This window comes from Pelecanus crispus, chromosome 1 (assembly GCF_030463565.1).
Source record: "Pelecanus crispus isolate bPelCri1 chromosome 1, bPelCri1.pri, whole genome shotgun sequence".
Classification (NCBI taxonomy): domain Eukaryota; kingdom Metazoa; phylum Chordata; class Aves; order Pelecaniformes; family Pelecanidae; genus Pelecanus; species Pelecanus crispus.
The window spans coordinates 61,221,379-61,245,961 of NC_134643.1; the positions used below are offsets into that span (position 1 = coordinate 61,221,379).

The following is a 24,583-nucleotide window of genomic DNA, read 5'->3' on the forward strand; positions in this document are numbered from 1 at the left end:
TCCAGTCTTTCTCCTCAAAAAATCTGAATTCAGATTCTGGTATGGTCAGAGGTGAAACGAAGCTGGTGAAAGTTTCCGTAGAACTGCGTGCACCTTGTGGGGAAGGCTTGAAGAGTGGCAAAGAGACAAGTCAGGGCTGATGGATGGTCAGAGAACTGTGGGCAAGGAGAGTTCATTGTGCCTGCTCAACACCATGCATTGTTTTGGCCAGTGCTTCATTTCTGTAACTTCATAATGCATTTGAAAAAGTAAATAACTAAATTAAATAACTGGTAATACTCAGGTACACTGGACAGATATTCTCACAATGATTCATTAACATAACAAAATTTTAGTGGAAGTTTTGAGTGAAACATTTTTAGTTGTTCAAAATTGGAAAGGCAAAACTTAAAATTTTATTTTGTTTGAACTTTTAGATACATAGAATATTATGGTATATATTGTGCATCTGTATTATGTGTCACATTGTTTGATATTAGTGAAAATGAAGCGGGTTGTACATTTAGATGTGGTTATTTTGATATCTTCAGATCAAAATATGTGGGGAATTTTTTCCAGAGAATATTTCTGAATTTCTTTTTTTTATACTGATTCAGAATGAAAATATGTTTTAGAACCATCAATATTTGCTATGCAGCTCCAATTCTGTTTTCCTGATCACTTCTGCCCTAAGCCAAGATCACAGAGACAACGTAAAGGGAAATAAAAATATGTTCTTCTTTGGCAGAGACAGCAACACTATTGCAGGCTAGAGAAAACAGAGATATAACTAGAGAAGACACAAAACACATCTTCTTAGCTTTCTCCAAGGTGGCTTGGGAGACAAGCCATCAGATTTGCCTAGTAGGTTTTTTAGACACCAGCAAGAGTTAACAACAGCCTGACAAGTTGCATAATGCTGTATCCTAGGACAGTACATGAACATGTGCACATTCCCAGGCCATTGCAAAAGCAAACTAAAGTGTGTTAGCTAACACATTTTACTTTGTATTTGTGACAAGCTAAAAGGATGTGTACAGGCAGTTATTCCAGCTCAGTTGATACACAGTAAGTCACATTATCTGATCCATGTATCTAAGCCCTAAAGCTTACATGGTGTTAATTTCTGCTTTCATCCATGTCCCATGTCAAACCTCAAGGGATACTGGTGAGAGCAGGATTTGTTCTGGCGTGTGGTGGGTTGAGCCTGGCTGGATGCCAAGTGCCCACCAAAGCCGCTCTATCACTCCCCTTCTCAACTGGACAGGGGAGAGAAAATATAACGAAAAGCTCATGGGTCAAGATAAGGACAAGGAGAGGTCACTCAGCAATTACCATCATGGGCAACACAGACTCGACTTGGGGAAAATCGGTTTAATTTATTGCCAATCAAATTGGAGTGGGATAATGAGAAATAAAACAAAATCTGAAAACACCTTCTCCCCAACCCTTCCCTTCTTCCTGGGCTCAACTTCACTCCCAATTTTCTCTACCTCCTCCCACTGAGTGGCACAGGGGGACGGGGAATGAGGGTTGCAGTCAGTTCACCACACGTTGTCTCTGCTGCTCCTTCCTCCTCAGGGGAGGACTCCTCACACTCTTCCCCTGCTCTAGCATGGGGTCCCTCCCACGGGAGACAGTCCTCCACGAACTTCTGCAACGTGGGTCCTTCCCACGGGCTGCAGTTCTTCACAAACTGCTCCAGCGTGGGTCCCTTCCATGGGGTGCAGTCCTTCAGGAGCAGACTGCTCCAGCGTGGGTCCCCCATGAGGTCACCCTGCCAGCAGACCTGCTGCAGCGTGGGCTCCTCTCTCCGTGGGTCCACAGGTCCTGCCAGGAGCCTGCTCCAGCGTGGGCTTCCCACAGGGTCACAGCCTCCTTTGGGCACATCCCCCTGCTCCGGCGTGGGGTCCTCCACGGGCTGCAGGTGGATATCTGCTCCACCATGGACGTCCATGGGCTGCAGGGGAACAGCCCGTCTTCACCACGGGCTGCAGGGGAATCTGGAGCACCTCTTCCCGCTCCTTCTTCACTGACCTTGGTGTCTGCAGAGTTGCTCCTCTCACATATTCTCACTCCTCTCTTCTGGCTGCCGTTGTGCAGCAGTTTTTCCCCCTTCTTAAATATGTTATCACAGAGGTGCTACCAGCGTCACTGGTGGGCTCAGCTTTGGCTAGCAATGGCTCCATCTTGGAGCCAGCTGGCATTGGCTCTATAGGACATGGGAAAGGCTTCTAGCAGCTTCTCACAGAAGCCACTCCTTTAGCTCCCCACGCTACCAAAATCTTGCCACGCAAACCCAATACATGGTATCTTCAAAAATAAAGGGGAAAAAGGGGAAGGAAATGACACAGCTGCAATAAATACATGCAAACATAATTTCCTGAGCCTTTTCAGTTTATCTTAGCATGAGAAATAATAACTGAGAAATAAGTATTTCAGGGATACATTGTCAGAACTGAGATTTTGGTCTGGTAGGTGGGAAAGGAAAACCATTAACAAGCAGCAAGGTTTCTTCATATTTTATTATTCATCAGTTTGAAGGCTGAACTCTGTGGCTTGTTGGGAAATGCGTGGGGCTAAAATAATGAAAGCAGACTGATGATCCGTGCTAAGGAGGTTCAGTATCTACTTCTTGCAAATGGAATTCTAACATTTCTTTTGATGTGAGCAGTCCTGAGAAGGATCTGTGGACTGCTGAGTTGTGAAATGTGCTGTTAGAATATGGGCAGGGTCACTTTCTTCCTACCAGCTGTGACAATCCATTTCAGCCCAGCTGCACCTACATTTTTCATTGGGTTTTTTCTCATCCTTTACTAGACATGGTAGTTTCTTATTTTGATTTATTCTACCTCAACTGTAAGGCAGTGGTTATAAAGAACAGGCAGTCTTCCAGCATGGAATCAACAAATGTTGGTTTAAATTGTGCCCTTCAGCCTTTTTTGGCTAAGACTTGTTTCAGCCAGTTGAGATCCCTTTCATATTTCCTCATAATACATGGCTTGTGGCACCTCATGTGCAGTCTAGTGTGTTCCATGTGTCTCACAGGTTCAGAGATGCTACAGTTTATTTGTATGAACAAGTCATCAGTTGCTTAGGATCTATCTGCCTCTAACTTGTCATTTCCTTCATTCTCTTGTTCACTCCTTGAATGCTTTTGTAATGTTGTGATTTATTTGTTATATGCATTGGCCACTCATTGCTGCTCACACTCCTTGAAACAGCATTCCGGACTGGGGGTTACTGATATTCCACCGAATTAGAGATACCGCAGGAGAGTATTGCAGTCACCTGACCTATCCTAATGTCTTCCAAGCTATTATAAAATTGAATTAATCACTTCTGTCTTTATGTCATGCTTCTCAGCCCAATCTTGTCTTGGGCCATACTGAAATTTTAGTAACATAACTATGGTCCTATGTAAGCAACATATAATGATCATTTAATGCTTTCAGTGCACTGCTGTAACCATACACCCAAGTTTTATGAGCATAGCTGGGATTTGAAAATGTGCCTTCAGAGCATGATGCTTAATTGCTTTCTCAAAAGGTTGCAAAATAATTTCCAATCCCAGTTTCAGTACCCTCACTGAGTGCGTCCCTCTGTCAAGACACCATTCCCTTTCCAATCTTCGACTAGATCCAAATGCAGTTTTCTCTTTCCCTCCATCCTCTGTCACCAGAGCATCATTTCAATCACTTCTCTTATTTACATTTTATACCACACATTTCAGGACAGATAATTAAGTCCTTATCTATACAAACATTCACTTTTCAGTTGATTTTTAAGCAGCGCAAACCTTCTAGACACATTTGATTTAAAACACGTTTTACTCTAGCTGAAGCCAGCTGCTAATCAATGTAAGCTAAACCAAAATAAGCCCATCTAAAACTGAAATCATAATTTCTATGCAGCATTCCACACAGGCTTATCTAAATGACTTTTAAATTACTCTCTTAAATTAAAACAGTGCAACTTTCTTAGGTAGGTAAACTCTTAGAATCCAATATTTCCTGAGCAAAAGGGATTTCCTTTGTGACTGAGAAAAAAATCCCTGAAACTGGTGGGGGGGAGCACAAGAAGAGAATAATTTGTTATACTGAGCCGCCTTCTTCAATTATATCATCTCCGTCAGAGTATGAACAGATCTTCATATTAGATGATCATTTTACCAACACTTACTTCTCACTGGGAGGATTCTCCATCATTGTATTCCAAAATCAAGCAGCATTCAGATTTGTCTAGGTGATATATTTTTGTCAGCATGACAAAGGTTCTCACAGTGTTTAATTACTCAGACTAGCCAGGGGAGAAGGAAAGAAATGAGCCGTGCTGAGTTTGCTGTGCCAGGCTTGCTGTCTGTTACATAAGCAGGCATCTTCTGAATGCATGAAAGGAAGGCAGCACCCAAACTTCTGTCTTCTCTTTCCACTGGCTGGCCCTTTCCGGATTTCGTGTTTGTTTTCCATTGATTGACTGTCTTTTGTCTCATGATCTTTTTGCTATTTGCTCATTTCCAGGGCAGCAGGTTCTTGGCTTGGTGGAGAATCAGAGTGATTGGTATTTGGGCAATCTTTGGAAGAATCATCGACCCTGGCCAGCGCTTGGGAGGGGCTACAACACAGGTAGGCCCTGAGGGTTTTCTTTGAATTAATGTTTGCATTGAGCATGCAATCAGTCTCCTGGTATGAGAGTATGAGATGTGGTAACTTGTACCTCCCTTTCTAACCTACTGCAAAATTTGTCATTTAAAGCAATAAAAATGATGCAATGTGATGCGTTTTGGAGTTTCTGGTCCTGTGCTACTCTGAGGAGAATATGTTCCTTCTCTAAATGGTCTTAAGAGAGATTGTATGGTGTCCTTTGGGGAAGGACAGAGCTTTTCAGCAGTCTGACACATCCTCAGCACATCTACAAGATTTCTGTCAGTGATGCAGCGTAGGTAGGCCCAGCAAGAGAGAAAGAATAGGAATCAAGGCTCATTTTCTGTAGACAGGTAAATGGTATCACAAAATGTCAGCCCAATAAAGATATAACTCCTGCAGGATAGCAACAGGGTCATAATTGTCCTAATAAAATGCAAACTACTGGCCATCAATTTCTGCTGCTGTGAGAAAGGAATAAAGGCACTAGATCAGAGAATTTATGAGGTTACAAGAGATGGGTCTTCCCACTGATTTGTGTTTGGTATGTGAGAAAACATACCAGGTGCATAAAGAACACACACATGCATCTAAATCATTTCAATGCTAGGCTTTACATGCTGATGCAAGTTAGGTTCCCTTTCTATTTGTAATAAAAGGGCAGAACAGATGGTGAAGCCTCCATTTAGAAAAGATTAGTCCATTTAAATATCCCTGCGCTATCAGGAAACTATTCGCCATAATAGTGGTTTTGCTTTGCAGAAATATATTGGATTGAATTAAACAGACTAACTAGAAAAAGGATTGCACAAGTTGTGGTTGGGTCGTCTGTATTTCTGTATTCCTTTGTATATTTGGGGGAATCACGCCAGTTTTTATGAATTTGTATGTCAGCCTCTGCAAAGCATCTCTGTTCTTTGAAAATGTTCAAAAGAATAGCCTAACAGAACACAGATAGATATGGATACAAGATTTTGGCAAAAGAGGTTTGTTTCCTGTTTCTCCACTTGCCAGAGCAGAACTGCATATATAAAGGCTTGGGCTGCCCACCCCCTCTCTCCCCACCCGCCCCAAAAGCACGAGACAGGATTTGTCCTGAAACCTGAAGGCTTATGTTATACACAACTAAAGTTCTCGATGTCAGTTCTGTTCAGTGTTACACCACAAAACAGTATCTTTTGTTCTACTGAGAGATGACCACCTTTTCTAGTTACTTACCTTCTGCTGCATTTTTGCTTTTTCCCGTCTGCCATTTTCCTGCTGGCAGAGAGAAATGTGTCACAACCACGTAACATTAGAATAACCCAGAAATGTATTGTGGGTAGTATCTAAAATGCAATTATGTAAATAAAAATGCTGTAAAGCTTTAATTTTTGTGGTCTTAACTTACTGTTCCAAATGTTTTATAGGGTTACCAAATGTCAGTATATCACAAAATTCTTCCACTGAAAGCAAAAATAATTGAATGTCCGCAGTCCTTCACATACATTGCATGTGTTAATTCTTGGTATATGTTAATACATAACTACCAGGCCATCATGCCCATGATTTTAGTCTGCTCACAATTTCTTTATTCAGACAACTCACCTGTAGTTACAAAAACTTTCTTTTTTTAGAAGAAAACCAGAAGGTAGATAATGAATGGAAGACTGACAAGTGATCATAAGAAGTGGAATGGTGTTTTTTCAAGTACATGGAACAAGAGGTCACTGAGTGAAACAGTGCAACCTCTGAGAAGTAGCAAATGATGTTATTGACAGAATCAGCATCATTTACTGTAATTTTCTTAATTGAATTCATTGTCTGCCTTAGTAATATAGCAGAGATTGGAGGTATAAATCTCTCAAGGAAGATGAAATACCAAGTGAAACAGGAGCTTGTTTGATGTATTCAGTAAATTAAAACAATTGACACTGAATGCAACACTGTGGCCAAGGAGGATTCAGAAAACGAAAGGCGGGTTGGGTGAGGGCAGGAAAGAGAGGCAATAACTGTAAGCAAAACACTCATGAAAGATAGTGGGCCAGGAAAGGGAAGGCTCAGAAATTCAGGTGCTTAGAGTTGTATTTAGGAACAGTAAAAGGGCCCCCAAAACCCTAGAGCTTTAATGAGCTAAACAAAGCTTGATCAGGGGAAGCTCTCAGACATTGCTCTTGCTCTTGGGAGAGTGTTTACTATAGTCCTAGGATACAATTCTAAGAAAAGAGATTTTTATGTGAGCCTCTTCAGCCAGAACCAACCCTGGTAGACTTGATGCAGAAGCACCCCTCGAAGTCAAAATTGTGCCACTGCTTCCTCACAGTTTCTGAAGCAAATAATTTATCTTTCACTCCTACCTTTCAATATCTGAGCCACTCTGGACAACATATAGGTTGGGGGAGTCCCAGAAGGAAGTTACATTAAAGCCAAAGGTGTGTTTGTTCCTTCTCCACTAGCTCTTTAAACCCAGTAAGGATGCGTGTTCTGTTCCTGTGTGCCCTGGCCAAATCTCCTGACAGCCAATACAGACTTTCAAGGAAAGATTTTATTTGGTTCTTTTTCATCCTTCTTCCTCAATTGCACAGGCAGATAATCCAAGTCATACTTTAGTCCATGATAATATAATCCTAGGAAAACCGGACCAAACTCAAAAGTCAGTTCAGTGACAATTTAATTGGTGTTTAAAATGTTCTTAGTTAGAACCATTCTTTATTTGAGATAACGTTCCCTTCCTCAAGCCCTTTTAAACACAATTTCTTCTGTATCACAAAGGTACCCAGTTTTTTCTGTACCTCATTGGCCGAAACTCAGTAAGCTGCTTAATCAAATAGTTTTTTTATATATCGTCCACTCCATTTTGCTTGTCTACACTGAGATTAACTCTTACAGACTCCTAATGCATTAGTTAAAGCACACTTTTCTCTCTGTATAATCTATATTGTCTTTCAGTGTCTTTCGAAAGCATTGCCTGAGCTGCACGATGATTTTTCTCTTTACAGATGTTAAACTGACAGCTCCAGAATTGCACTGTATGGTTTGATGTTCATTTCTGGAGTAACAGTCATCTTAGTCCTCAGAAGCATATCTTGTCAAAGAAATTCTAAACATAAAAGCTTTTAGTACTTTGTCTGCCTTATACTTTCCATCATGGTGGAGAATAGCTTTTAAAAGCAGTTTCTGGTGACTGATCATGATTTCAAGCCACTTCTTCAGCTGGTGTGAATCACCTCTGGCTTCTCTGGCTTTACTGCAGCAGGGCCAACTTACATCAGCGGAGAATGGACTCCATGCCTTTCAAACGGAGCTTTAGGATGGATCTGTGCCTGTAATTTGGGTGCCAGGGGGGCATTTGTAAAAACTTTGGCCAGGGGATTTCAGACTTCCAGACTACAGAAGCCCATCCTGAGGATTTGAGGCTCATCTGAAATACACTACCTCAGTGCAACTACTTAGATACTGTAAGGAGGTGTCTCAACAGCTTGAGCTGAGGATTCATACTCCCACACTGAGAGATGTCACATTACCAGATTTGTGGATTGAGAACAGAAGGGAATGGCTAGCACCTAACAATTACCAGGCTACATGTGCACCATGCATTATTACTCCCATGTTTGTAATGACTGGAAGAATGCTAGAATGAACCTCTTTATTGTTTCCCTGGAAAAAAGGACCTATGGAAGATTAATTGGAAGTGGGAAGCATGTGCTATGTCATTTTTGCATAATATTTAACAATTGTGAATAACAAAAGCAAGCGTAGGGCAGACTGTTTATATGAAACTAGGCTGGATCACATCTTGTGCTTCTTTGTACTGTAGTATGTGCATCTTCAGTGCAGAAAGCAAATGACTAGTAAAGCAGTGCAAAATGGGGTGGTGGTGGTCATGGAACTGCCTGTGGTCCTGCTCCGGAAACATGGTAACTGCTTTCGTCTGAGCTCCTCGTGCTTGTGCTCATGACATTATGATAATGGCTGTGATGTTAAGAAGTGCTGAGCACTTCTAATTTAGTCAGACATTTCTGGTTTTCAGAAATCCTTACAATTAATGCTTTAAATGGCTATTGTTGCCTAATTCTGGATAGATCTGTTACCAAAATGCCTTTTTTTCTCCCTGGAAGAGTCAGAATTCCATGACAGCCATCTGAATATAGCACTAATTTACAAACTGTATTTTGTAGATTCTGACTAAAAATAGTGCTTTTCTCCATGGTGTAAAGAAAGGAGTATAGTGGTTGCTTGAGAGAGGAGATTTCTCCGAATTGTGTCAGTCAATGAAGAAGTCAGAAAACTCATGGTTTATAGAACCTTTAAATACCCACCATCAGGGCCTGACGCAGTTTAGCCATGCCCTCTCTAAAAGCCACTGCAATATTCCTACCTCCCATTACATAAAACACTAATCACATTTGGTACAGGAATTGCTATCATTAGGTTTGGTTGTAAGTACAGGAGCCTTTGCAAACAGAAGAAAAATATATTTAAATGATTAAAAAAAGAAATTAAGTCCAACACCAATGTCAAGGCAAAAAGTAGCACTTTCTTCACCTACTCAGATTCACACTGTACCAGTTTTTTGGATTAGATTATTTCTTCTTTAAGATACTGTGAGCTCATTCAGCAAGTATTGTTACGAGTGCAAAGCATACTGATATATATGTGCTTTGTAACGCACAAAGATGCATCTGAAGTACAGGTATCATGGACATTGTACAGGTAGTAGTTTAGGAAGTGCCAACACATTGTTGCTTTTAGGCTCAACAGGAAATGTCAGTCTGTTTGTGTCAGTGATGGGAAGCTAAAATGATAATTCTGCTTTTGATGACCACATCCCTATCTTTGTTGGCCTATAATCTGTAGCTTGCACTTAAAAATAAGCTATCTTAAAGCTGACTACCCTCAAAGAATAGCTTCCTTTCCAGTCTTTCTCATGCAGTTTCTAAAGCAGGTGATGTACTGAGAACTTGTTTACAGCATGCTTGACATTTCTGAAATGAGGGTCAATATGTATTTGATTTTGAAGATGGTGCCTCTAGTTTGAGAGGCCTATCCATGTAGTAATGGCATTGCTGCGGCTGAATTAGTCTACTGTTCATTGCATTCTCTGAGGTACATCCTCTGCTCCTTAGCAATTGAATCTATAGAGCCCTGCAATAACTGTCTTTTCTTTTTAGTTGATTAAATTGTCCTAGTTTGGGGGTTTTTGCTGGTCTGACCCGAGTTCATAATGTAAAGTTCTTCATGTAATGTACATGAATAGGACATATATATGTAGTATCCCAATCTAATGATTTAAAGAATCATTCTGAAGTGCTTGATCAAGACAGTTCTTTATGTGAACATACATAGCTTGATGAGTAATTATGTTGTCCAGCACTCTGAAATGTCCTCTCTTTATTGTGGAGGGACCATCATTAGCAGGTTAAATTTAGATGAAAGACTTACACATAAAAGCTTAGTAGAGGCATCCAGGTGCCTAAACTGAGAACAGAAACTGCTATTATATGACAGGAGAACCCCAGACAAATGCATAGTAATAGTAAAACCAGTACTTTTTCTTCTGAAGAGCATGTTCACTTTCCAGTTTCTCATTGTGCTCATAAAACTGATTGTGTAAAGACAGTTCTTTTTTGTAGATACAAAACCAGAGTTTTAGCTATAGTCCCAAAGCAAAGAAAGAGGCATCACAGTTGGACTCCATCTTTGGACTCTTAACAGGTAGCCTGGTGCCTGTCACAGAAAGTAGCAGAGTAAGATGTCTTCCTACACCCTTGTGTCAAAGCTGTCACCTCTAAGAAAGTGCCAACAAAAACCAGTTGAATTTGGTCATAGTCAGATCACCCTTTTAGGTGCTATTGACTACAGAAATCACTATGCTTTAATCATTTTAGTGTTAGGGCAAACTAGGTTTAAGACAAACCTTTCCCTTAAAAAAAATACTGAGACTTTTGAGAAGGAAGAATCTGCAAAATTGAGTGGACACTGAGATCTCAGAAGCAGCAGCTCAATTCTTTCCTTTCCCCATTGTCTGTCTGTCTTCTGTCTCTATGTTCAGCTACATCCTGACTTTAATTGTTCCTGCTGTAGCTCCTCAACCCTCCATCCTCCACTGGTCTTTGTTGAACTGAGCTCAGGGGAGGACAGGAGCTCTGCAATACCCTATATATACGTATAGTTTCTACACGGTTGTTCTCAAGGCCTTAGCAGAGATGGTGAGAAGAGAAGCTTTCCCAAATAGGATTATAGAATTATAGGCAATTTAGGTCAGAAAGGATCTCCAGAGGTCTTCTGGTCCTCTTCCCACTGATAGCCAACACAGGTTGCTCAGGGCCTTTTCCAACTGAGTTTTTAGTATCTCCAAGGATACCACTCAAGGCAGCATGTTCCTGTATTTGGCTGCCGTCTTGGTGAGAAAAGTAAAGAATAAAAGTAAAAATTCCTAATATGTAATTAGAATTTCCTTTGCTGCAATTTGTGTCAGTTACCTCTCATTCTGTCTCTATGCATCTCTTAGAAGAGTTTGGCTCCATTAAGTAGTTGTAGACAGCAATAAGAGATCCCTTTAGCGTTCTCTTCTCCAGGCTGAACAAGCCCAGTTCTCTCAGCTTCTCCACATACGTGTTCTCCAGGCCTCTGACCATTTTGGTTGCTCTCTGCTGGACTTACTCCAGCATGTCAGTGTCTTTATTTGACTGAGGAATGCAAAACAGTACTTCAGATGTGGTCTTACAAGTGCTGAGTAGAGTGGTAATCACTTCCCTTGACCTTGACCTGCTGAATAGCAGCCCTATCCCCAGGGTACTGGCCACAGCCCCCAATTTAGTGTCATGTGTGACGTTGCTGAGGGTGCATTCTATCTCATCTCCAGCTCATTAATCAGGATGTTAAACAGTATCAGCCCTAGTATCAACTCTTGTGGAACACCATTTGTAACTGGGCACCATCTGCATGTTTTATTGCTGAATACAACCCTTTGAGCTTGGCAGTCCAATTTACTTTCCGGGCACCGTATATTGCACCTATCTAAACTAAACCTCAGTTGGGCTATGAGCTTGCTAAACAGCTCCACACACATTTTCTCCTAATGCAAATGTGTCCCTGTATTTCTGTTGTGAACCTAATCCTTTCCCTCTGTTACTAGAAGAGAAATGGTCGTGGAGGAAGGATTGACCTGCAGCTGACCTTTGGGTGAAATCATTGCATTAAAGTACATTGTTTCCTTTTTTTTAAAAATTCTATGGCTAATTTTTAGGCCTGTTCATTCTGTGCTGCTGTTTTCCTTCCCCTAATCCATTTCTTAGAATGTTCTATTCCTTCTGAATCTCGTCCAGTCAATAAACTGTCCATTAAAAGGGGAAAAAAAAAAGTTGTCTGGTTGCTTCTGAATGCAAAATCCCAAACCTCTTTGTCATCCAACTATAAAGAAATACCTGAGAGGCTGTTCAGCCCACGAGCCACATTTCTTCCACTGTTGCTAGGGCATTGACTGAACACCAGACCAAGAAAAGCTGTGACCGGTTCTTATTCATTGTCCCCATCCCTACAATTAGCCTTGTGGACTACTGTTAATATTAGAAGCCAGACAAGATAATTATTACCTGTGCAGGGTGCATTTTTCCTCTTCACATAGGCCAAGGTGGAAACCTTGTAAAATTGTTGACATTACAACCCCTATTAAATATGATGCTTTTGAGAGGATCAAAACAAAACCAAAAAAAACCCAACCCACGTAATTTAAAGGAATGTTCCCTGTTACCTTCCACTTTTTGCTGCTTTCTGAGGAAGAAAAAAACATAGATAAGCATCACGGATAAGGTCCAGATCTGATACAAATGCTTGACTCCTTAGTTAAATAGACCTAAGCTGATTTAGAGGAGCTGAGGATCAAGAAACAGATTTTTTTCTTTTAAAGGTGGGTGATTCTTTGGTGGAGAGTCCAAGATAGATTAGTTTTGGAAGACTTGCTTTCATCGTGACAAATATGCAGCAAATTCCAGCAAACCTCCTCAGTTTTTATCCATGGAAACAAGCTTTGTGTAATCCCTTTTCCCAAACATGCCTGCCCAGGGAGGTTCAGTGACTGGACCTCCCGCACAGTAACCCCGTACAGTCTGTACTATTCTGTGATTCTTGTTCAGGACAGCTCACCCAAAGTCCAGTTACTCTGGCTTGATGTAGATTTGTGGCACTCACTCACACTTCCGTGTTTTGGGGCACTGGCATGTAAAACTGTACACTCTGAAAGAATGGAGATGCATGAGAATTAGTCCAGGATGGATAATCACAGGAACTTAAGGTCCAGGTTTAATACAATTGTCAAAATACTTTGCGTGAACATTGGATGTATAAACAGGGACATTTTAAGTGTGAGTACAGGAGATATATTTCTTTTCTATTGGGTTTAGGCTCTTTAATCCTGACATGTTGGAAGTCTACACTGTCAGATAACTTAGCTCCCTAGTTCATTCTTCACTCTTGGCTCCCTGATCGTCCACAGGGCACAGAAATTAGTTGCTACCCTGTCTTTCTCAGGGAGCAACCTCCCTTTTGTCAAGAAAAAAAATATTGAGTGTAATTTGTTGATAGTTCACTCCAGGAAATATTTCTGGAAGGTAGTATGGATAGGACTACACCCTGTTTGGCACCTCTTTCCAGTCCTTCAACACTGCATCAGAAGACTTCACACTCTAATATTCCCGCATGCCCTGATGACATTCTCCAGTGCACACAACATAGACCCTCAGTTCCATGCTAAAAACTCTCCAATCTAGAAAACTGTAACGTGACTCTTTCATAATGTCAGACACTGAGAAATGCAAACAAAATAATTGTTATGTCTAAAAACGAAGGAACACAAACTAGGCCCTCAGAGACAAGTACTATGTAGTATGAATGTGGCCAGCCTGCTCAATAAAAAGCTAGAACCTGAACAGTGTGTGCACAACCACTCTGTAGTCCTTGATCTTGGTGTTAGGGATCATTTCTTGGAGTGGATACATTTTAAAATGTAGATTTAACTATTTGCCCAGGTCTAATCTCCACAGGTCAAAGATGAGTACTTAGAAACTAAAAAGTTCAAAGAAAATACAGGAAAATTTCCCATAAAGTTGGGAAAAATGGCTCCAGGAGTTTATCTGGGAGCGAGTCAATGGATAGTTTGATCATAGCTTATTAGTATCTGCAGGAGAAGATAACATTTCTTAATAGAGGGCTTGCCAATTTAGCAAAGGTTCAGCAAGATCAAATGACTGCAAGTTCAAAGACATGTTCAAATTAGAAGTAAGGGAAGTATCCTTCATCAGGAAAATTATGCACTGGAGTAACTTATCAAAGTTTGCGATAGATTGTCCATTAGTGTAAATTTTTAAACCAAGACTGAATGTTTTTTCTAGAAGTTATGCTCTAGTTAAACCACAAATTGATTTTGAAAAATCCTGTGGCCTCTGTTATGCAAGAGCTAAAAATTATCCTTTCAGACTTTATCACATAAATATGTATTTAACCAGGACTTTGTTTTCCTTTCAACCGAAGCCACCTAAGCACCCAGGCAAATGAAATCACAGATAACCTGCCATGTAAGAACTGACTGCATTTTTAGTATTGAAGAGAGGAAAAGTTCTGTAAAACTTTACAGAAATTTTCCACATTTCCCCCATGTCACTTGTCTTTTTAAGTGTCACATTTCAAAGTGCTTTACAATAAGATGTGTACTTGACAGTCTTTTTGTTAGTGTCAACTTTTGGCACCTCCGTCATGACTTGCAGACATGTACAGAGATACACACTGAGTAGCTGTTGGGTGATACTGTGCATGGCAGTGATGTGAGCCACATCTTTGAGACAGCTCTCCTCTGCTCCATTTAGATTGGTCATTGCCGTTGTGCTACAGCAGATAGGAGCTGAAACCTCCCTCCTCTCTCCCTTTGCTGCTCTGAAGTGAGATGTGTTATCTGAGGTTTACAACTTCTGGATTTTTTCTGAGCAAAAACTTTCCCAATCTTTTAAATTTCAAGACAATTTAAAGGCTTGCCTCTTATGTGTTTTTGTTCCCCTTCTTGGAAGCCATCTCCCTAGTTCACCAACTAATCTCTGTACCCTATATGCTCACAAGGGTTACGGACTGCAAAGGCCATAAGAAAACTGAGGAGCTTTTTAAAACCCATGTAAGGAGCTTCTTCACAGATGGTTTTAGTCTCCTACAACTCTTTGCACAGCGTTCAGGAAACACAAGGATTCGAGAAAGGTTACTATCCTTACTGTCTTCCTTGATGCCCAAAGCAAGTACAGCAGTTGGGAAAAACTCTAGCTTCCCTTTCTGATTTTGCTAATATTTGTCTTTTTCCCAGCCACGCTGTTTTCCATTGTAGGATTTAGGAAAACTTGATCAGCAATTTGGGGAGGAAAGTGTATGACTTTGCACTGCTTTGTATCTATGTAAGAGAAGGCCAATTCCTCCAGGTCTAGAGACGGTTTTTCTTTGCTGACCTCTGAGAGACCTGCAGAATTGTTACATCTCTTCACAAGACTCTGGAAGATAGGAGGGGAGAGTATTACTTAGCAGGGTGATCTTTAAGTAGCAGAGGTTTTCCTCCATAAATTTCCTAAAAGTCTTATGGCTCATGACTCCTCTTCTGTAGACCTTTTAGATTACTGAATCAAGGAAGTTTTTCCGTAGCAGCCTTTGGGGCTTTAAGAAAGTTGGAGAAATTCCCCCAGAAATTGAAGTCATTAAAGAGAAGATACAAAGCATATGTATCTTTTTTCAAGTGCTCAGGAAGAATAGCATCTAAACAATAAAGAAACAATTAGAAAACTAGGAAATTCTGAGCTACAGTCAGTAGCTCTATAAGAAGTTAGAATCATGCTCGAGTATACCCTTCATCTTAATTCTGCCTAAGGAGAAACAACATATTTTGGAAGAGGAGAACAAAGAAAAGTGTTCCATTTCATTAAATGGTCATCAGGAAGTGTAAACAAAATGTTTCTAGTGCTTCAAGACGAACCAGGCTCCCAACAGAGTGACTACACTACATTTCAAAATGCACTCTATCACAGCTTCGCTTTCAATACATGTGCAGAGAAAACCAGGGCTATTGCATTCTGTCAGCGTGCCCGGAGGGACACCCACTTTCCATTTCAAAACAGCTTCTCAGCCATGTTCAGTTTTCTCAGAGAAAAGTTCAAATGTGGAGTCATCGTTTATTCTCAGTTAACACATTGAGCATCTCTGCAAGTTTTTGTTAGGTTATTTTTTACATTGTGAAAGGCTTTTTTGGAGAAAAAGTTTAAGTTCATAGTTAAATAATGTATCAGGATACTCTAAAAATGTGTTAGAATGATAGTCCTTTGGTCATACTGTGTTAAAAGCTATAGACATAAGCTATGGTTTTATTATGACCAGTTCTTGGCGACATGTTCAACATGTCAGCAAAATCACTACCATGGACTTCCGGAGGGCAGACTTTGGCCTGTTCAGGACACTGGTTGGGAAAGTCCCTTGGGAGACAGTCCTGAAGGGCAAAGGGGTGCAGAAAGGCTGGGCCTTCTTCAGGAAGAAAGTCTTAAAGGCACAGGAGCAGGCTGTCCCCATGTGTCGTAAGACAAACCGGCAGGGAAGACACTGGCCTGGCTGAAGAGGGAGCTCTTGCCTGGACTCAGGGAAAAAAGGAGAGTTTACCAACTTTGGAAGAAGGGGCAGGCAACTCAAGAAGAGTATGGGGATCTCATCAGGTCATGCAGAGAGGAAATTAGAAAGGCAAAAGCCCAGCTAGAACTCAATCTGGCCACTGTTGTAAGAGATAATAAACAATGTTTCTACAAATGCATTAACAACAAAAAGAGAGCCAAGGAGAATCTCCATCCTTTGCTGGATGCAAGGGGGAACATTGCCACCAAGGATGAGGAAAAGGCTGAGGTACTTAATGCCTTTGGGACAAGGTTTAGTGGGCATGGTAGTGTTGGGTTGATGGTTGATGGTTGGACTGATGATCTTAGTGATCCTTTCCAACCTTAATGATTCCTAGTTTTACTTTCATTAAAAAATAATCCAGCCACCAAGCCAGGAAACAACTCTACCTTTAATGGGTTTAGTGGTGGACTTGGTAGTGTTAGATTAATGGTTGGACTGGATGTTCTTAAAGGTCTTTTCCAACCTAAATGATTCTATGATTCTACTAATGATAAGGCTAGTCAAATTGTGAGCAGCAGTTAGATAGATAGTCTGTAAATCCAGTGAAATAAATGCAGTGCTTTTCATCCACACAAAGACTTAAAATGAAGGTTTAAAAATGTGTGCAGTGGCTTATTGTGGAATTGCAGCTTTAATTCCATTTTTTAATCTTAAGAGCCATATACTTGTAGTTCTCTATTTGCTCTTGATATTATGGGTGGAGAGCAGAGGCCACAGTCAGTCTTGTGGAGGTGTGGCCCAGTGGATTCCAAATGAAGTCCTTAGCAAAACTGGTCATTTGGACCCTGATCCAGCAAAGGCATAGTCACATTCCTAGCATTACACACTGTAACCACTTCTGTTGATTTCAGGTACAATAAATTGGAATTAAAAGAACATGCATAAGTATTTGCTAGAGTACTAAGCAGTCAACGCTATCATGGTGCTTCTCCTGGGATAGCAGAGCTACAAGCCCCTTCCATAGTGCCTAAAACTGAACTCAACTTTTTGGTGCCAAATCTATTTCACAAAACATGGTAGCTTACTATTGTTTGTACTGCCTTAAATCTCTGGGTCAGTTATTTATTGCAGCAAATCTCCATAATGTCAGCCCTATTTAACATTATTTCTTACAGTATCTAAGACTCAGCGGTTTGGTGTATGGTCTTTGGAATGCTGGTTAGGTATTGTAAAATCAGTAATTTTTTTAAGACGCACTCGTGCTTTACAAGATATTTTGAAGTGTGTCTTGCCTGTCTTTCTCGGATATTGTAATGGCATCTACTTGCTATCTGTCTAGATGGGTCACTGTTAATAGGCTTAGTTTCGAGAAGCATTTTTAAAAACCTGAAAAGGATAGGCTCTGAGATGCTGCTCACATAATACGGCATTGCCTCAACAGCTCACAAAAGCATCCTCTTCCACCTGAACGAAACAGGCAAGGTAGTGCTTTCAGAAAATGATCTCTTAGGAGCTACACTTTTTTCCCCCCACAGCACTGAGTACTTTTTCAGCCACCTTAAAAGAGCCATTGTAATAAATTGATTGAGTTTGAAAGCTTGTCCAGTTTCACTATAACTTCTGTAAGTGATTCTGTTCTATCTTAAAATGTTGTTTATTACTTCCAGCTCTACTATATATACCTCTCTGATTTTCAGGGAAAGCCATATTCTGTGTTCCTGAAGCAAGAGGTGGGGATGCTTGGTAGCATTCCAGGGGAAGTTGCTGATGTTTCTGCAAACTTTCAAGTTACTATTCAGAAAAATGAAATGAAATATTTTGTTCTGGAGCACATTAACAAAAAAAAAAAAAAAAACCCAGACTGTTTTGCTGAGATGGCTTGAAGCATCTACTGAAACCATTGCTTAGTCAAAACATTGGAAAGACAAAATATTTGATTCAGATTGAATAAAAAATGGGAAAAGGACAAAAAATTCAGGTGACCCCCAGAGTTTTGTTAGACCCAGAATGAAACATTTATTTTCCTTTTCAGCTCTTGTAACCATTTTCAATAAGATTTTTAATTTGTATCAATTTTGACGTGAAAAATATTATTTTAGAATAAGTTGGGTTTTAAAATGTGCCAAAAAAAACTTGCAGTATTTTCCAGCCAAAACGTTTTAGTCTGGATATGTTAATTCAGATTTTTTGCCCTGTTTTCTCCAATTTATTCACCAAATCATTTTTTTTGTTTGTTTTGCTTTTGGGGCTGGGGTTTTTTGTGTGTGTTTTGAAATTACATTTTTGAGAAACTCCTCTGTTTGTTTGTTTGCTTTCTTGTTTGTTTGTTTGTTTGAGCAATTCAGAATCTGACAGATTTTGGTAGTTCAAGCAAAGTTTCATCAAGCAGGGGAAGAAAATGCCATTCAAGTAAAAATGAGACTAGGATGTGTTCCACACGTTTAGTAATAAAGCATTATTTTTCCAAGAGCTCTTTCAGATATTTGTGTGTCTGTATATGCCTGAACTATTTCCTCAGGATAAGTAAAATAAGGTGTTCTGTGGCTGATCATAATTTGTGTTCTGTGGCTGATCATATTTTGTTTAATACTCATGAGACATTTGGGTTGCCACTTTTCTCTTTTTGTTTATTTGCTGCCAAGCTTTGCCTTTGTTTTTCTCAGGTAGGTTACGGCAGGAAATGCTGCACTCATCAAAAGATGAGAAGTCCCACTGCCTGGGGCCAGATGTTCATAAAATATTCCTTTGATTTTTTTTTTTTCCTCCAGTCTCTTCCTCCCCCAGCACAGCAGCTGAGAGTAAGTCCATTTTTCCCCTTATGTTCAGCTGTATGTCATCTTGAATTTAGTCTGAGATTTCAGTCAATTTGACTTTGAGAGAAGGGGCTCCTGAGGCAGATATTTCCCTTTCCTTTTTTCAGACACTTTGCTGCAAACTAATTGCACAGGTTGGAGTTAGTTCATTTGTTATGTTTGCTTTTGGTAACAGAACAGTATAGAAGTAAAACTGAAGTGCTCTGTTCTGAAGAAAAGGTAATTTTGCCTCTGTGTGAACTATTTATAAGTTCCCGACACATGCTTTTGCTTTGCTTTTGCACTAAATAACAGTAATTAGGTGAATAGTATTAAATTTTCCTCTTAGTCGAAATCCCTTATTCTCACTAATACTAATGAGTAAATATTTAAACTTGCTATAAATATTCTCCAGTAGTTATTTTTACAGCAGTAGTAGTATTCCACAGTGCAAGAAGCCCTGAACAGAGGCTGTAGAAAGGTGTTAAACCCAAGCCTGTAGGTAAATTAAAACAGAAATCACATTGAAAGTAGTCTTGACGATGGAACATTAAAAGCTTGTGAATATTTTCAATAGCCATGATTGCATCATAATTTAATACATCATTTCTCACATATATTCCAGTTTTTCCATCCTATCTGCCTCTTCTACTCTCAGCTGCTACTGTGATAGCCCCTCATGACAGCATAATCTCTTTAGCTGCGATGCCATAATTTGCTGCTAGCATAAGAGTGGAAGACAAAAAAAATTGGAAGATACTGCACATATTAAAGCATTTCCCCTTTTCCTCCTCAGACTGGAGGCTTAAAGAAAATAAGAAAAAATGTTTTATTGTCTATAAATTATGAATACTATTACATTAGAGTTAACTGAATCTTAACGATTAGCCTTTCTTAATAAAGAATCTCCTCAGTTGTATTTCACTATTGAAACAAAGCTGACACTTCTTGCTAGCTGGAAATAATCCACTGCCAGAGAGGAACTTATCTCACCCCGGTTTATCGCTGCAGTGCAAGGAATCTGCTTCACATTGATCTAGAATTTCAGACAGGGCACAATGGCTCTCTTCAAAGCTAATGCACACACACTACACACTCCAAATAGTCTTTGGTTATGCTGAGAGAAGACAAACACACGGGCAGAAATACTTTGTAGCATGTTGTGACAATACGTCCCTTTCCAATGCAACAGCTGGAAGCAGAAAGGTTGACTGAAGATCAAAGGGGATCCCTCCAGTACAGGTTCCAGCATCCTTGGGAACCAGATGGACTGAAATGGAAAACAGAACTAAAATGGGCCACAAAATTCACTGCCAGAATCGGTTTTCTTTTTTATTCATGGCAGTGCTAAGTTTTACTAGGAAGAGATTTGCCATGTCATAGAAACTGAAGATAGGAATGACCTGGAACCTCCTTTGTTCTATCCCAACCATTGCAGTATTGTTCCAGGTATATTTGCTAATCTTTGTGTAGTCTGATTTTTAAAGACTGATGAAATAAAACATTTTATCTGCCATTTTTAGGTTATTTCACCACAAACGGTTTAGGAGAATTTTTCTTAAGTATTCAGACTGCATTTCCTTTCTTATTCTCATTACTTTTAGTTTTATCAACCTAGACTCCCTCAGGCAGCTTTTCCTGGTGCCTGCTTTTTGCCATTTCATATTCTTCTGTGTAACTGTTATGTTTCTCTACAGCTGCCATGATTTTTTTTTTTTGTAAGACCCCTTGTAGTGTCACTTGCAGATGTCATTACTATTCTGTTCCCTTCCCCCTTCCACTAATGAAGACGTGAAACAACACAGAACCTAGCATTGCTCTTACTAGGCACTTCCTGTCACCCTGCTAGGCTGCTGTTTATCAGTACTATTCCTTTATGGTCCTTCAGTTTGCATTCATTCCCCATGACAGTGCTCTTATCTAAGACTTTCCAAATTAAATTTTTCAAGTAAAATTTTCTGAGGCACTGTAGGGAAGGTTTTGCTGACGCTTCAATCCAGTTTCATTGCTTCTGCTGTTTTCTCTTCTTCTACACTAGGGATTTTGTCCAGACAAAAAGCAACTGAGGAATAACAATTCATGTTGAGATATCTCCTTTCCCCCCTCAAGTGTAACTTTCTCATCTGAGGATCCTGCTTTATGAATACTTGCTGCCTTAATGGCAGGCACTCTCAAAGGCTAGGTTGTAACCACAGTTGATAATCTGTTACTCAAAAAAGTTTCAGGGATTGCAATCGCATGTGTCAGGTGATTAACTTCTTACTAGGTGGAGGAAGGGCTGCAAGTTCATCTTACAGAGTATATGCATTGTGTCCTATGCAGTAAGTGTTAAGAGCCAGTTTTCACCCCACACACATTGAGTAAAATGTTTTATATGAGTGACAAAATTCTCTTTGTCTCAGCATAATCTTGATTTCAGGCCAGATAGAAATGAATTTAAACAGTGGGATTTTGGAAGTAGCAGATCTCTGTTCAGTGTGAAGATGGCAGAAATGGAGTCATACTAGATAAATCAGGATTGTCTCTGCCCTTTCCTGAGTAGACAGTGACTTGACAGAATATCCTCTTGGAGCCTGTAGCTTTTCAGAATAAGGAGTGGGGACGGTCACTTCTGAGTATTAAGAGTTTCCTTCTTTCTTTCTTACAGGATATTGTCTAATTCTCTTTGGAATGATAATGACCTTTGGATGGAGTTAACCTCCATCATATGAATCACCTATATTGGTTCATTTTGTAAGGAATAATCCCAATGCTAATCATGTCATAATGAAATCAAGCTTTGTCAGTTAAGGAGGCTACTAGAAATCCAACATCCTTCTCTTGCTTCTTTTCTTCCCAGTTTCACCCCTCTTCAGCTACTTTAGCCTTCTTGCAAGCCTGTATAACCTAGCATTCATCTGTATGCCATCTCTCCATTTTTCCTCTGCAGCCTCAGGGGAAACTGTCTCTTAGTGGCACCTTGAAACCTGAAGCTTTTTTTAGTCAACTTCCTGTGTTAGCACAGGGTAAGGACTATAGTTTCCACTGATATATCTCAGTGCATGTCCTTGTTTTAACTGTTGACTCACCACATAGACAGGATGGGCCTCGACTAGCATGTGACATCATGGCTTCTCTTGTTCTCTGCACTGTGTTTTCCTTCAGGGGTTATCTTGCTGCTTCTTGATAAGTTACGGAAGATGAAATGGGAGCAGATGTGGAGACTCACGGCAGAGCGGGAGTTAATGAGCATGCTGTCCACTTCACTGGCTGACCAGGTGAGTAGGACATTGCAGATGAGTGGTACAACCACTACTCCATTGATTGAGGAAGGTAAGAAAGGGAAAGGGGATGAGATGTGGGAAAACATGAGGGAAAGATATTGTGCCTGTAGTCACAATTTGTTGAATCCTTCTGGAGAAAACATGGAAGAAAGGAATGGAGATTTACTCATGAGGTTTCTTGTACTACACTGACATTTTTACCTTCTCTGCACAGATGATTCATAAGATAGACAAATGGGGTTTTCAAGCTTTGATTTTCTGTCCTCCTTTCTTTAACATAAAACTTCCCGGACACTAGGAGTCCAAATATACTATGTCTGGTTATTGTCTAAGCAGACTTAAGTTTTAAGATTCTCCAGATACTTCTTTACTGTTTCTGGCAGATGAGTCCCAGCAGTCTTTTAATGTACTCCTTGCCACAACGCCCCTGTGAAGACAAAAGCGCTGCTGTCTCCCCGCCACAGAGGGGAAACTGAGGCCAGGAGAAGAAATAGTGTGCCTATACACAGAAATGCATATTTACTCTGTTTGTGCTTCCTGTCAGCTCTCATTTTTAAATCCAGAAACCCTGTTAATGTAGTATGGGACCTGAACCAACAAGTCTTGCTCAGCAGGTTGAGTGTATTAACTCAATACAGCATCATGTTTAGATATTTCTATTTCTGCTGCTTCTGAGCTGCATCTGGCTTATGACCAGTCACCACTGAGGAAGCATGCTGCTTATTGTGCACATAGAGATGTGCACTTGTGTACAGTATCCTTGCAGGTTGATCCAAAAGCTACTGAAGTTCATTAAAATGATTGTTGCAACTTCACTGTGTTTTCAGTCAGGTCCTGAGTTTCTGCCTAATACCTGCATGGGGCAGAATTTTGCAGAGTGGACCAAGGCTGCTTATGCCTTACCCTAATACCTTAACCACAAGACTGTCCTTGTAACTTACTTCTCCAACTGGATGGCTGCATAGAGGCAGAACGCATTCTGTCCCTCATGGTGTAGGCTGTTCTGCAGATCTGTCCTGCATGCCCTTTCACTGAAATACCTGGAAAACTTGTTGCAACAATAAAGTGCTAGCTAAAATCCCACATAGTAATTCACCTTGAAGCAGCACAACTGCCAGGATCACTTTCATCCCCTTTATTATGCAGTACTTACTAACAGCACAAAGTTTGTCATTTACTGCCTGTCCCTGGTGACTGGAAGAGGAACCACATCTCTTGCCAGCGGTGCAAGATACATGTTTTGAAAACTTTGCTGGAGTCCATCAGCTCTGTGTGTGGAGAGAGCCTGTTCCTCTTGTTCATATCTACACGTCACCCCTTAGATTAATAGCACCCTCTATGGAAACAGAATTACGAAGCAAGGTTTGCAGAGCTCAGCTCACATAACCATTCACATTTCTCCCTGTGAGGGGGAGAAGGACAGTCAGCTCAGGGAGGGGTTGAGTTCACCTCACTGTAGAAACAATGTACCAAACTGTTTCTCTGGTTTTTTGTCTGCTAGGATATCTTCAATGCAGTCATCAAACAAAATCCCTTCCTTGTCTACCAGCTCCCATGTTTCTGGAACGTGCAGCTGTCTGATCACACCCGTTCTGAGCAGTGCTACAGAGATGTGTCTGACCTGAAGGTATGTTTTAGAGGAGGTTGGATGGGTGGCATCCTTTGCACCAGAGAATACAAGGACTCTGCTGTGACAGAAAGATGAAGTCCCTTAAGTAGGGGGGAAACTAACACATATGGTTTATGAGGACACCCAAGCAGGGGAAGCAAATATGACTTTGGCTTTGTGCATTTTGAGTGCTAGAAAAGTCAAAGATGGATGCTGCTTAGGCATTTGGCAGGGTGTTAGAGAAGTGCTTCACCTTCTTACATTCTGTACCTGTCACCTATGTCACTGCACCTCGCTCCTGAGTTCCTGTTGCTGTCCCAGTTCTTAGCTCTTCCTAGCCAAAGAATACAAAAACTTTTTTTTTATACTGGACAAGTTTGAAACTCTTTATTCAACGTCATTTAATGGAGTGAAATTCACAAAGAGGGTTGGGCAGACCCTAGCTAGAAATACATTAGCCAAAATTTAAGACCTTGCACACTTTGTATTTAGCCTTTGCGTACACTTAACCCAGTCACACTGCCACTCATTTTTCCAAGATTTGCCCTGGAAAAAAAGGCTGAATAGAAACCTATTAATTTAATAAAATGAAGCTATAGTATCAGTTTAATAACACATTTTTCACTATTGTCAAGTAGAATATAAAAGCAGGATGGATTTGAACAGATACGGGTAAATTAACATCAATAGTGC

The 24,583-nt window shown here is 40.4% G+C and overlaps 1 protein-coding gene across 5 annotated transcripts in view; it reads left to right on the forward strand.

Annotated features, from left to right (window-relative positions):
* Nucleotides 1–24,583, forward strand: part of LARGE1 (LARGE xylosyl- and glucuronyltransferase 1) — a 205,837-nt gene that overhangs the window by 138,744 nt on the left and 42,510 nt on the right. For all 5 annotated transcript variants that reach the window (XM_075717525.1, XM_075717532.1, XM_075717542.1 and 2 more), the window contains 3 exons: nucleotides 4,500–4,604; nucleotides 22,163–22,275; nucleotides 23,783–23,908. In XM_075717525.1, the coding sequence (XP_075573640.1) occupies nucleotides 4,500–4,604; nucleotides 22,163–22,275; nucleotides 23,783–23,908 (344 nt within the window). The remainder of the gene's footprint in view (nucleotides 1–4,499; nucleotides 4,605–22,162; nucleotides 22,276–23,782; nucleotides 23,909–24,583) is intronic.